Here is a 15,052-nt window from a genome sequence, read left to right on the forward strand (position 1 = left end):
ATATGAAGTTTTCAGCGGTACCACGATTATTCATATCCATCTTTTTGATTGCGTGTTTTTCCACTTTTTATTCGGAGGTATGATGATAAAGCATTGTTTTTTGCCTTTTTTTATGGAGTTCACTAAAGGGGTTAATTAGTAGGACTGTTTTATAGGTCGGGTCGTTACGGACGCGGTGATACCAAATATGTGTACTTTTATTGTACAGAATTTTTTTTCTTTCAAATATTTATTTAGTGAAAGAACACATATTGTTTTTTTATTATTGTTTAAAATATTTTTACAATTATTAAAACATTTTTTTTTACTTCATTCTAACTTTTACACTTTGTCGCACTAATTTTTTGCAGGCTGATTGCTTCCATAGCATGTAGATGAAGCAGCATCTGCATGCTACAGAAGCTGTCATTGCTGCACTCAGTGTACACTGACCTCAGAGACTTACTGACATGCACTGCGCATGACAGGAAGTTTCTCAGCTCTGGTAACCTGGATGTCGTCATGACGACATCGGGTTACCATGGCAGCGATTGGGACCCACGTCACGCCACTGGATCTCTGATCCAAAGGCAGAGGGGCCGTCAGCCCTCTGCCTGCTCCCAGAGTCCTGCGTTCGTGTTCGATCGCAGTATTCCGGGGGTTAAAGTGCTGGGAGCGGTCTGTGACTGCTCCTGGCTCTTAGTGCCAGGTGTCAGCTGTGAGAGTCAGTTGACACTCGGCTGTGATCGGCCGCACACCACCCATGTGCCCGGCCAATCACTGAGACATACTATACCGTCCATGGTCGTACGGGCCCAGGGCACATAGACGGTATAGTACGTCTCCTGGCAGAAAGGGGTTAAAAATCCTAGGATACTGCCCAATGTTGCAGTTTATGATTAGTGGCTGGTCTCCTAAACAAGGAGTGCAGTGCTTACACTCTCTTTTCTATAGAGTTTGTATGTGCTACTCTGAAGCTTCAGTGCACCCCTGTGCCACAAATGCTGCACAGGCAAAACTGCATAGATCGGTCAGTGGCACTCACAATCATGCCGCTGGTCCAAACTGGTAATCAATCAGGAGCTCATTGCTCCACATTAAGCAGGAAACCACAAGGCAGGGAACTGATGTGCTTCAGAAGATTGATCATGAGATTAATTTTTAAGGTCTATAAATTAAGCTAAACACTTTCCCGAAAAATAAATAAATAAAGTATTGTGACTTTTTAGCAAGAACAGCTACATAAATTTGGCTAGGTGCTGATACTTTTAGAATTTTGCTCTTTCAAAGCCTCTGTCACTCAGGGTCTGTTTCCAGCATAGCATCACCTCCTTCGGCTTGACTGACAGATCATTGGTGTCAGTGCTGTCAGTCAAGCAGGAGCAGGGGACGTTGGGCAGGGAATCGAGCTGGAGTGACAGAAGCTTGGGACGAGTTTCCACATGCCAAAAGCCCTTCAGTTTCATTTGAATATCAACTCATATTTCTCAGTAATGGAAAAACAGACCGGCCATGTAAATGTATTGCTGTACTTGTCTTTGATAGAGCTAAAAGGGCTATATAAATAGTTTGGGGGCGAAATCCTGCTGACAGATTCTCTTTACTACAGCAACTCCTTCTTCCTCTATCCAGCAGAAAATCACAGCAGTTATACGTACCTACACTCTGGAAACTTGCCACTTTTTACGCTAGGGCAATAATTTTGGGCTATAATATACTTTCAGGACACGTTAGATTACTTGATTCACAATCATATATTCTGTAGGTTAACATTTTTTTCTTTAGATCTTGAAATCCCGCATTTTTTTCTCATCCAAATTAGCTTTCCATTTTCCAAAATACAATTGTATCATCCATACGACTTAAAGAATGAGTAAGACATAAGGAAGCAAAACACTTCTGTAGTTTATTCCCTCCTTCTTTTTTTCTAGCTGCCTATTGACAATAACGTTGTAATCTTTCCGAGTAAAATGTAGCTCATGATTGATTGCGAGTCAATTCCATAAGACCCACAAATCATTCAATACGGCTCAATTATTGACCTACTGCATATTATGGGGCTAATAAATGAAAAAAAGGAAAGGCCACAAAACAACGTTATTTATGGATTTAGCTTTAGTACTTTTTTTAATATGCTGTAGAGGTTATTAAAAACACATCTAATCAGCCTAAGATGCCAACTGACATTATTTAATATATTTTTCAAATTTAAAATAAAAAGCACACCAAATCTATGAAACGTGATAAATCAAGTATAAAACAGGCTTGTATTAATTCTCAAAATATTTACCTGTACATGCATTTTGTTAGTATAACTAATCACTCTGCTTTGCCTTTACCTATTCTGGTATTGTTCCAGTTTAAGTATTGCAATTTTAGATATAGCTATATGATAATCACCTGAACACCTTATGCTAACAGTATGTATTGCACAGCATATTATCTAAGCTTTTAGCAGCTCAGTGCATCAGCTTTATTGACGTCAGCACAGTGCGCTAACTGTTTCCCATCTACTCTCAGTATTTGAGGTCCATTTCCTTAAGTACAAGATCTTAAAGGGAACCTGTCACCAGGTTTTCCCATATCAAGTATAGCCAGCACCTATAAGCCCTCTTTTACAGCATATTAGAATGCTGTATGTAAGTCCCCAATCACTCCTACAAGGTACAAAAAAGACCTTTACTTCTACTCACATACAGTGAGGTCTGGTCGAATGGGCATCTCTTGTCTTGATCCGGCATCTTCTCTCTTCCACTTTCAGCTGAATTTTTATCATTGTATTTCTGGCTTGATAAAGGCTTTCTATGTCACATCGTCTACCTCAATTTTGTATTTTCACCATGTGATTTTAAGGATGGAATAAAAGCTATGTTTTATCTTTAGGTTCATTCACTGGGGCTTCGGAATCTTTGGAAACTTTACCGTTTTGGATCTTGTGGGGGGGTTCATTCACTGGGGCTTCGGAATCTTTGGAATCTTTATCGTTTTGGACCTTGTGGGGGGGGTCACACCGAGTTTGCACGGATTCATCACTAGTGCATTAGAACTCTCAGTGGACTCACTATTAATTATATGTGAGCATCACTAAAGGGGTTATCGTATATTACGTTTGAGCCCCTGTGGCTGCATGATTTGAGGCTGATTGACAGCTTCAACACATGTGGGGATTCATTAATAAATAGGCAATCTCTGCATGTGCAAATCATGCAGCTGTGGGGACTCGAACATATTATAAGAGCACACCCACGATATTCGGATAACACCCGAGCATGCTCGGATCAGACGTTATCCAAGCACGTTCGCCCATCACTAACAGGTGAAGACTGGTAAGCATATTACTTGGGGAAGGGAATTTAGTTTAGTAGCACCACTCCAGTTCCGAAATAAAAAACAACACCGTAGTGTTGATTTAAGGAACTGAGCAGCATAATATTTTGGATAACTTTTGGTTACCTGTATAATGAATGACTGTACAATGTGGAGGGGCACTACACTAATAGGAGGTATCACATCTAACATGAGATTAAACCTGCTGCTTAGTATGTGGATAAACTGATTGATGTTCCCGTCACTACAGTTCATCTTGACTTGGCAAATTATTGTAGGAAGCAGTTACTCATTTTGTCTGTACTGAATAAGTTCTTGTTCTCAGTTTTGCTAGATATTCAAATATTTTATTTTAGTCTTTAGGATTATCATTAGAGCATTGGGGAAAAGTTGAATGCTAAGGAACTGTTATTCTTTCCCTTCAGATACCAATAGCTAAACTCTAAACAAGACATTTCTCTCTTTTTCCTAGGCGTTTTTTCACCGTATGATGCAGTATGCAGCATCAAAATCTGATAAAAATGTCACAGAGGAAACTGTAAAGGTTAGTCCTGAAATTCTTGATGGTTGTTTTCTATTTTCAGCTCATGTTGATGTGTTTTGACTCCACTAATAGGTTTATTTGGAACAACATAACAAGAGTCCTGACATGTTTGGTTTGTCTGAAGACCTCTCAGCCCTACATTGGTGAAATATCTCTGCCTTTAAATACCATTGACTTGCTCATGGTTTAAGTAAAATCAAACCAGACTGAGAAATGCACGAGACTAAAAGTCACGCTCAGCATGTGGCCTTACTTTTCAGGCAGAAATAAAAAGGCACTTTTTTTTAAGAATGTTTGTCTTTTTCTTTCTTATAATGAATCAATTTCTTACAAAATTTGAATGCTGTTTTTTAAACCCCAGGATAACGATGACATGCAGTATTGTGAGAACCACTCGCTTTCTTGCAGCACATCAAGTGTAATGTCACATGTGACTGGATACACCGCCTCCAGCAGGGCGAATTTCTATAACACCCGTGAACCTGGATACACCGCCTCCAGCAGGGTGAATTTAAACAGAGTTAAAGGAAACACCGGGGAAACCATTACAATGGAGGGCCCTGCAATAGGGAACGGGGACGTGGAGACCTTCTGCACTCCCCTGAGTCAGTGTCCCTACACTCCTGACGATCCCTAGGCAGGTTCCGCACCTGGCGACGAGCTGGATACCTCAAATCCCTAGCTCGCCTTGCAACTATCCCTTTCTAGTGAACTGGATGGTGCAGAAACTAATCTCACCACTGCACTAATACACACACAAGGAAAGTCACAAACAGGGAAAAACACCACTTAGCTTTGCTCTGTTGCTATTGCTCCCAGCAACAGAGTACCACACCAAAGTTCAGCTTCACCCCTGAAGCTTGACACCTGAATTCAGCTTCCGCCTGAAGCTATTACACCAGAGCTCCCCTGAGCTGCCAGGAACTCCTCTCTGTAGTTCCATCCTTCACCAGACTTGGTTGGAAATGAGCAATAAACACCACACAAGTGAGACCACCTGCTACTTTATAGATAGGAGCCAGGGTATCACACCTGCTTCATTATCACATGCAATAACACTAGCGGCCACCGGGGGGGCAACTGAACCAAAGTAACCAGAGTGTAATGACCCTAACGGCCACCGGGGGCAAAACTAGAACTAAAACAACCACAGTGTAATGACCCTAATGGCCACCGGGGGCAAAACTAACTTTAAGCAAACAGCCTAAAGAAAAAAAAGGTTACTTGTGCAAAATCTGTCATCATCCAACTTGGATCATGACATCAGGTAGACACAGGCACTGGGTTCTTGAAAGAAGGTGAAGTTTATTAACCATCATAAACCTTCACAGGATTCAAAGGAAAGTGACAAAGGGAAAACAACACAGTCCATTCCTAGCTAAGGGCCCTGTCACACATAGCGACTCACCAGCGATCCTGACAACGATATGAACTTGTCAGGATTGCTGGTGTGTCGCTACATGATCTCTGGTGAGCTGCCTAACAGGCAGATCTTACCAGCGATTGGGACAGCAACACGTTGGTAACAAGCGATGCACGTCGCTTAGTTACCCTCATTGTACGTTAAGATACCAGCGCGCTGGTGCAGGGAGCTGGTAACCAAGGTAAACATCGGGTTTCTAAGTGCCGTGCGGCGCTTAGAAACCCGATGTTTACCTTGGTTACCAGCTTCCTGCACCAGCGCACTTGTATCTAACGTACACATCGGGTTTCTAAGCGCCGTGCGGCGCTTTGAAACCCGATGTTTACCTTGGTTACCAGCTCCAGCTCACTGATTGCTGGTCTCCCACCTGCCACATGCAGTGATGCGTGCTGGCCAGTGGGAGACCAATGATCAAAAAAATGTTCAGGCCATTTGAGCACGATCAGCGATACCCGGCAGGGGGGCTGGTCGCTGATAAGTGTAACACACAGCGAACTCGCTGGTGAGATCGCTGTTGCATCACAAAACTTGTGACTCAGCAGCAATCTCACTAGCGAGATCGCTGTGTGTGACAGGGGCTTAAGCCAGTTAAGCAAATCGTCTCTCAACCTTACAGTGACACAGATCTTGTTCCTAAGTTACTTGGATCTGCAGCCACACTGACTGCCTCTCCAAAACTACATCCACCTGAGCCAATTTAGCAGCCTTTTATTGGAGCTGCAAAAGATGGATAGGAGATATGGGAGCTGCCATTTTCACCCAATCTTTTTAGCTGATCTGAAATCCCCGACTCAAAATCTGATCCCAATAAGTGAAAAATGCCTTCATTTCCAGGATCTACACCAACGAGGCTAGTCACCTCGGTGACACATATCTCCCGTCCATGTCTGTATCATCTGTTCCCTTACAAGATATATAATATATATAAAGTGATGTTATAGTTCAAGGTTAAGGGAATAGTATTAACATGAATAATATTTACAATTTCAAAGTGAAGAAGCAAATTTTCAGTTGAATTAACATTAAAAACCCTCTCATCTAAGATCAAGGACAAAAGGATTTTTAACTTTTTAACTTTATTGTTTGTTGCTCATTATCTAACTTACTTTCCACTGTTACAGTCAAGCAGTGGTGGCCAAGCATGCTCAGCACTTACAAGCTCTTCTAATAAAAGCCTGTAAGCGCTAATCCAAAGCTGGCCAGATTATTGGAGAGCACAAATCAAACTACTTTTGTGCTTTTGCACTCTTTCAATGCTGTAGAGGCAAAGCTCCCTATGGTTGTAGCATTAAAGAGCTCATCATTCAGTCAACATTTCGTTGGTCCAAGCTACCAATTTTTGGTGATAAGAGAGCACTGGCCCACAGGAAGCAGAAAGCAGGAGGCAGGGCTATCAGTGCCCTCTGGAAGATTTAATATGGGAACAACCCTTTATTGTTAATAGTGATGTCATATTATACAGTGGGGAAAACAAGTATTTGGTCAGCAACCAATTGTGCAAGTTCTCCCACTTAAAAAGATGATTTACATCATAGGTAGACCAAAACTATGAGAGTCAAAATGAGAAAACAAATCCAGGAAACCACCTTGTCTGATTTGGCAAGATTTATTTTGCAAATTATGGTGGGAAATAAGTATTTGGTCATCTAAAAACATGCAAGATATCTGGCTCTCACAGGCCTGTAACTTCTTCTTTAAGAGGCTCCTCTGTCCTCCACTCATTACCTGTAGTAATGGCACCTGTTTGAACTTGTTATCAGTATAAAAGACACCTGTCCACAACATTAAACAGTCACACTCCAAACTCCACTATGGTGAAGAGCAAAGAGCTGTTGAAGGACACTAGAAATAAATTTGTAGCCTGAATCTGCAATAGGCAAGCAGCTTGGAGTGATGAAATCCACAGTGGGAACAATAATAAGAAAATGGAAGCCATACAAGACCAGTGATAATCTCCCTCAATCTGGGGCTCTACGCAAGATATCACTCCGAGGGGGCAAAATGATCACAAGAACAATGAGCAAAAATCCCAGAACCAAACGGGGGAACCGAGTGAATGACCTGCATAGAGCTTGGACCACCATAACAAAGGCTACCTCCAGTAACAGAGTACGCTGTACGCTGCCAGGGACTCAGATCCTGCAGTGCCAGACGAGTCCCCCTACTTAAGCCAGTACATGTCTGGGTCCATCTGAAGTTTGCTAGAGAGCATTTGGATTATCCAGAAGAGTACTGGGAGAATGTCATATGGTCTGATGAAACCAAAGTAGAAACAAAACTCGTCGTGTTTGGAGGAGACAGAATGCTGTGTTGCATCCAAAGAACACCATACCTACTGTAAAGCATGGGGGTGAAAACATCATGCTTTGGGACTGTTTCTCTGCAAAGGGACCAGGACGACTGATCCGTGTACATGAAAGAATGCATGGGGCCTTGTATCGTGAGATTTTGAGTGCAAACCTTCTTCCATCAGGAAGGGCATTGTAGATAAAATGTGGATGGTTCTTTCAGCATGATAATGATCCCAAGCATACCACCAGGGCAGCGAAGGAGTGGCTTCGTAAGAAGCATGTGAAGGTCCTGGAGAAGACTAGCCAGTCTCCAGATCTCGACCCCATAGAAAACCTTTGGAGGGATTTGAAATCCCGTGTTGCCCAACGGCAGGCCCAAAGCATCACTGCTCTAGAGGAAATCTGCATGGAGGAATGGGCCAACATACCACCAATATTGTGTGCCAACCTTGTGAAGACTTACAGAAAATGTTTGACCTCTGTCATTGCCAACAAAGAATATATAACAAAATATTGAGATGAACTTTTGTTAATGACCAAATACTTGTTTTCCACCATAATTTGCAAAATAAATCTTGCCAAATCAGACAAGGTGATTTTCTGGATTTGTTTTCTCATTTTGACTCTCATAGTTGTGGTTTACCTATGATGTCAATTACAGGCCTCTTTCATCTTTTTAAGTGGGAGAACTTGCAGAATTGGTGGCTGACTAAATACTATTTTCCCCACTGTATGTATAATAAACATAGTCATCTTATAGTAATGTGAAAAGTGATGTCACAATGCAATGATAATAACGGATAAAAAAGAGTCTTGATGGGCACCAACCACTAATGTCTAATAGGGGTGCAGCAAAGATGTACCAAAGCATATATAGGACACGAACAACTAAAGGGACACTTCAAAGAATAGATATTGTGACAAAGTCACTGGTAAAGTGCTGGAGGGGAGATATGTTACACTACGCCTAATGGTTTCGGTTACATAAAACCGAGAGTTTTTCCTCCAGCACACTAACTGTTGAGAGGGGTTACATTATTTGCATAACAGCTGGCTTTTATGTGGGAATCCATAGAGCGGGTGGGAGGATGTCCACCAGATCTCCACCCCAGGGTGTGGTCTGGGGCTTAAGTAGCTAGCCTCCAAAGGCAGTAGTGTTCAGTTTCTGGAAAGGAACACTCCAGAGAAGTGGTTTTTGTTTATGCTAAAACCTGAATCGTGTGTGTTCTGCTAGCCGTGAGCGGGAGGAACCGCCCTCTCAGAAGGACTGTGCTTTCTGCTACTGTTTTGTTTTGATTTCCTGTCTTGGCCAGAGGGCTGTATTTGTTTTACTACTCCTTGGTTTATGGTGTCCATAATAAACCAAAGGAGGTTCTTAAAGCTGCAGTGTTCCCTTGTCTATCTCTGTGTACAGCCAAGTGAACCGATCTACCACAGTATATACTCACCCCAATACATAAAATAGATCAATTTTATTAGATAAAAATTCATATACAAGAGCAAAGATTAAAAACACTTATAAATTGATAAACAACACCATAGAGTAACCTATTGCATATTACCATGGTCATTCGATAAATGAATACATATATAAAATCCGAAATAAAATATGCATAATTTAGTGTTGGAAATGCATGGCTGTCAATAGTACAGTCATGGCCAAAAGTTTTGAGAATGACACAAATATTATATTTTCACATGATCTGCTGCCCTCTGGTTTTTATGTGTGTTTGTCAGATGTTTTTATCACATACAGAAATATAATTGCAATCATATTCTGAGTAGCAAAAGGTTATATTGACAGTTAGAATGAATTAATGAAGCAAGTCAATATTTGCAGTGTTGACCCTTCTTCTTCAGGACCTCAGCAATTCTCTCTGGCATGCTCTCAATCAACTTCTGGATCAAATCCTGACTGATAGCAGTCCATTCTTGCAAAATCAATGCTTTTATTTTGTCTGAATTTGAAGGTTTTTGTTTGTCCACCCGTCTCTTGATGATTGACCACAAGTTCTCAATGGGATTAAGATCTGGGGAGTTTCCAGGCCATGGTCCCAAAATCTCTATGTTTTGTTCCCTGAGTCATTTAGTTATCACCTTTGCTTTATGGCAAGGTGCTCCATCATGTTGAAAAAGGCATTGTTGATCGCCAAACTGCTCTTGGACGGTTGGGAGAAGTTGCTCTTGGAGGACATTCTGGTACCATTCTTTATTCATGGCTGTGTTTTTAGGCAAGACTGAGAGAGAGCCCATTCCCTTGGCTGAGAAGCAACCCCACACATGAATGGTTTCAGGATGCTTGACAGTTGGCATGAGACAAGACTGGTGGTAGCGCTCACCTGGTCTTCTCCGAATAAGCCGTTTTCCAGATGTCCCAAACAATCGAAAAGGGATTCATCAGAGAAAATGACTTTACCCCAGTCCTCAGCAGTCCACTCCCTGTACCACTTGCAGAATATCAGTCTGTCCATGATGTTTTTTCTGGAGAGAAGTGACTTCTTTGCTGCCCTCCTTGAGACCAGGCCTTGCTCCAAGAGTCTCTGCCTCACAGTGCATGCAGATGCACTCACACCTGCCTGCTGCCATTCCTGAGCAAGCTCTGCACTGCTGGTAGCCCGATCCCGCAGCTGAAACACTTTTAAGAGACGGTCCTGGCGCTTGCTGGTCTTTCTTGGGCGCCCTGGAGCCTTTTTGGCAACAAGGGAACCTCTCACCTTGAAGTTCTTGATGATGCGATTGATTGTTGACTGAGGTGCAATCTTTCTAGCTGCGATACTCTTCCCTGTTAGGCCATTTTTGTGCAGTGCAATGATGACTGCACGTGTTTCTTTAGAGATAACCATGGTTAACAGAAGAGAAACAATGATGCCAAGCACCAGCCTCCTTTTAAAGTGTCCAGTGGTGTCATTCTTACTTAATCATGACAGATTGATCTCCAGCCCTGTCCTCATCAACACCCACACCTGTGTTAATGGAGCAATCACTGAAATGATGTTAACTGGTCCTTTTAAGGCAGGGCTGCAATGATGTTGAAATGTGTTTTGGGGGATAAAGTTAATTTTCTAGGCAAATATTGACATTGCAAGTAATTGCTGTTAAGCTGATCACTCTTTATAACATTCTGGAGTATATGCAAATTGCCATTAGAAAAAATGAAGCAGTAGACTTTGTCAAAATTAATATTTGTGTCATTCTCAAAACTTTTGGCCATGACTGTAGATGTAAAAAGAAATGCAGTCTGACCTTAACAAATACACTAGATTTATTTAGAATGGTATTTTCACAAATTACATTTTATAGGTTAATAGGATAACTTTAATTCCATAGGATGGATACCCATCAATCTCGAAAGTGGGATCCTGACAAATTACCTATGCAGAGGCCAGTCTTGAATGGCACACAGGCTGCATTCATTCTCCATGGGATTGCTGGATAAAGTTGAATCCATCGTTTGTCTTTTTCCGGCAGACAGATGCCCAGCGACTATCCCCTATTCTGCGGTCAAGGGATCATTTCTAATTCTGAGAATAATCCTTTAAAAAGTGGAGTGCAGTTCCCAAATATTACACTTTCCAAATTCATTGGAGAAAAAGGTAACCTAAGCCAGGTCCTCTTTCAAAGATTTTGCTAGTTACAGTACCTAAAAAAATAAATGGTTGCCGTGTAGAAAAATAGAATATATTGAGATGTCTTGTTTATGACACATTCTATGCAACATTTCATATATATTTAACACTTCATTGCTTGGATATCTTAAAGGGAATCTGTCACCCTTTTTTTGCCCTATCAGCTGCCGGCATAGACATTGGGGGCTTATCTACAGCATTCTGTAATGCTCTACATAAGCCCCCGATGTAACCTGAAAGAGAAGAAAAACACATTAGATTATACTCACCAGAGGGGGCGGTCCGGTCCGATGGGTGTCGCGGTCCAGTCCCGCGCCTCCATCTTCACATGATGCCGTCCTCTTCTTCCCTTCCTTTATTGGCTCCAACGCAGGCGCACTGCTCTGCCCTGTTGAGGGCAGAGCAGAGTCCTGCAGTGCGCAGGCGTTGGGAGAGGTCTGGCGCCGGCGCACTGCAGTATTCTGCTCTGCCCTCAACGGAGCCACTACAGGAGGGTAAGAAGAGGATGGCATTGTATGAAGATGGGAGGTGCCGGACCGTGACACCCATCGGACCGGACCGCCCCCTCCGGTGAGTATAATCTAACGTGTTTTTCTTATCTTTCAGGTTACATCGGGGGCTTATCTACAGCATTACAGAATGCTGTAGATAAGCCCCTGATGTCAGTGCCGGCAGTGATAGTAAAAAAAAAGGGTGATAGATTCCCTTTAACCAGACGCTTTTAGAGAACCTTCTCTCCCAGTAACCTGATAGCCTTTGCTTTTGATTTAGGTTACTAATAATAAATTATCTTACTGTGCCTAGAATGAAGAATTAAACTGTGATACCAATGGTTTCTAGTATTTATGTCTATAGTTTTTTTAGCTATTTCTTTGTGCTGTGCATTTTAGTTTTGACTGTTTAGATATTTTTCTATTCTTTCAGGGAAACTTGAAACTCCTTTTTCTAACCAACCAATAATAAGAATGCCTTTGTTATATCCTTTCAGGTCCCTTTAATGCTGGATAGCAAGATTCCGAGTTACATTTTTTTCTTTTTAATCCAAACAGTAGTTAGAAATGTTTTCTTTATTTCCTTTGCTTGGTATTCATTACAGTGCTCCCTGCCCTCCGCATACAATGCATTGTGCAAGCATTCTTCAACTTAGCGCAGAATACATTTTAGCTCCCCAAGCATTAATCTTATTATCTGATTGTGATACAGCCTCTACAGTGCTATATATCCAGCGCCGACAAATATGTTCTCCCGGCATTATCAGGACTCTGGAGAGAGCAATGTGGATATTGAGGTGATTTTTCAGGCACATTCTGATAAAAAGAATATACAATACTGTGCTTTATGGTCGATGTACACCGTGAAAGGGAAAATACGGAAACCACAGGGAATATAAAATACATTTGTGACACATCATCCAGTCTTTTAGAAAGCAAATATATGGAAAGTATACAGAATTATAGAATAGTAAAGCAATCTTGTACTGGAACCAGAGCTCACTGAATGCTGGATTGTTATGTGATAGTTATGCCTCTACACTGATTTCTTCTATAAATTTATACTCTATAGGGAAAATGAGAAAGTATAAAGGTATCACTTGACTTATGACTGGAAAGTCAGTTGCGTAAATTTACAGGGGATTTGTAAAGTTGAATTTATTTTAACAATTTTATGCAGTTTTTCAACTTTGTCACGAAGGAGCAGCATGGAAAGTTAGTTGTAACTTTAGCTACACTAAATTTCAGTGTGCAATCTAGACCCCTTAATATGCAGTTTGCAGCCTGGTTCAATTTTCCAGATTTTTTTCTTGTGGGAGTGTCTCTACCAGTAATATAGGATGGATATGATGTCTGTGTATAGCCTGCTGTTTTCACTTGTTTTCATGTCTCAGCACAGCTCCAAAACAGCATTTGTTTCCCCCACAAGTGCTATTGTCTTCATCTAAAGATTGCTTCTCTGTTCTCCATAAGACTTTAGATACTTTCTCACCTCTCCACTGTAGATTTGTGTACATCACCCTCGTACAATGCCCTCTTCCTTCCACTTAACACTGAAGGAAGAGAGGTGGATGGAGAAAGACTACAGAACCAAGAGCAGGAGCTCTAAGGGATTTGGATAAGTTTTGCAAAAGCCATCAGCTGGTTAAAGGACTCATACTTTGCAATAGCAAGAACGTTTTACTGATTTATTGAAGACTATCTGTTGCTTAACTTTGCATTTAGTAGGCCAATGAAGAATAACATAAATTTTATGCTAATGTGTACATAGCCTCTAAAGGTGTTTGGTGCAATAAGACCAACTAGGCTGAACTGCAAGACAAGAGACAGCCAATGTGCAGTTGTGCAGTTTCTGCTGGAAAAAAAAACAGATGTATTCAAATCCTGGAGAAACTATTGATATTATAAAAAGTAATATTTTATCACAATTGTATGAAGTGTAAAATTTCCAAAATACTTTCAAATCATGAACTTATTTGGTCATATATGATCCCTACTTTGTCTTAAACACACAGTAGTGGAAGGCCACATGCTCATTTCAATAGGCAATGTGTGAAAATTGTCTGCCAGTCTTAAGGCCCCGTCACACACAGCGATCTCGCTAGCGAGATCGCTGATTTTGTGACGCCACAGCGATCTCGCCAGCGAGATCGCTGTGTGTGATGGGGATCAGCGACCGGCCCCCCTGCCGGGTTTCAATGATCGTGCTCGATTGGCCTGGGCCATTTTTTGATGGCTGGTCTCTTGCTGGCCAGCGCACATTGCTGCGTGTGGCAGCGAGAGACCAGCGATCAGCGACGCTGGACGCTGGTTTCTAATGTAAACAGCGGGTATCCAGGAGCCGCGCGGCTCTTAGATACCCAATGTTTACCTTGGAAACCAGCGTGTACGCCGGTTTCCAAGGTGAACAGCGGGTATCCAAGAAACCAGCGTGCTCACTGGTCCTGATCGCTGGAGGGGCTGTCTATGTGTCAGCTCACCAGCGATCAGCCTAACGATGTCCCAGCAATCCCATCCATGTCGGATCATTGGTGGGATCGCTGGAACATCGTTTTGTGTAACGGGGCCTTTATCTGGAGTCACAACTCACTGGAGTACAGATGATTGGGTGTGGGACACATTACCTTGTCCAATCATTTCTTCTTCAGCCAGAAACTTTGGGGACAGTCAGAGTAGATTTGGTTATATTTGGCTTATTCCTTGTAAAGTGAATTCATTATGTTTCTATTTTGAAATTTGCGTATGAAATAAAGCTACTCCATAAAGTAGCATTATACAGTAGATTCTGTTTTTTTCAACGACTGAGTGGTAATCTGTTAACACGTTCTTATAATAAAATGATTATAAAACTGTATAACATTGATCTTTCTAGATGTTATTCTCCAACATTGAGGACATTCTCATGGTACACAGAGACTTTTTATTGCTCATTGAGGAATGTTTGCATCCAGAACTTAATGCTCATCGAGACGTTGGAATCTCCTTTCTACGTTTTGTAAGTTGGATTTCATATTTATATGATTCCCATTTTTCATTAAAGTGGGAGTTCCGAAACTAACATTTCTAAGTCATAATCTAATCTCTTTTCCAATATAGTTTAATTGAAAAGTCCAAATTGTTCCTTCAGTGCTCTATCTATCTGCTTTATTTATTTTTTTTACCTTCTTCCTGATTGATGACGCTTTGTTTGACAACCCCCAGAATGTGCTGGGATACTCAAATGAACAGTCATCAGGGGGTCCCTGCTCTACTGAGCATGCTTCGGTTTTCAATTCCGACATATGCTTAGTAAGATCTTGTTACTATGCAATATGCACAGTGACAGTGCGTTCCTTAGACGAGTCTGCTGAGCAGTGATGAGCTGGCAACAG

General features: G+C 41.6%; 1 protein-coding gene across 1 annotated transcript in view; it reads left to right on the plus strand.

Annotated features, from left to right (window-relative positions):
* Positions 1-15,052, plus strand: part of PREX2 (phosphatidylinositol-3,4,5-trisphosphate dependent Rac exchange factor 2) — a 597,424-nt gene that overhangs the window by 129,337 nt on the left and 453,035 nt on the right. Inside the window, exons 2-3 of the mRNA XM_073583857.1 lie at positions 3,779-3,850; positions 14,554-14,676. Coding sequence (XP_073439958.1) covers positions 3,779-3,850; positions 14,554-14,676 — 195 coding nt within the window. The remainder of the gene's footprint in view (positions 1-3,778; positions 3,851-14,553; positions 14,677-15,052) is intronic.

This window comes from Dendrobates tinctorius, unplaced genomic scaffold (assembly GCF_039654945.1).
Source record: "Dendrobates tinctorius isolate UK_male_01 unplaced genomic scaffold, ASM3965494v1 ptg000082l, whole genome shotgun sequence".
In the NCBI taxonomy this organism is placed as follows: Eukaryota; Metazoa; Chordata; class Amphibia; order Anura; family Dendrobatidae; genus Dendrobates; species Dendrobates tinctorius.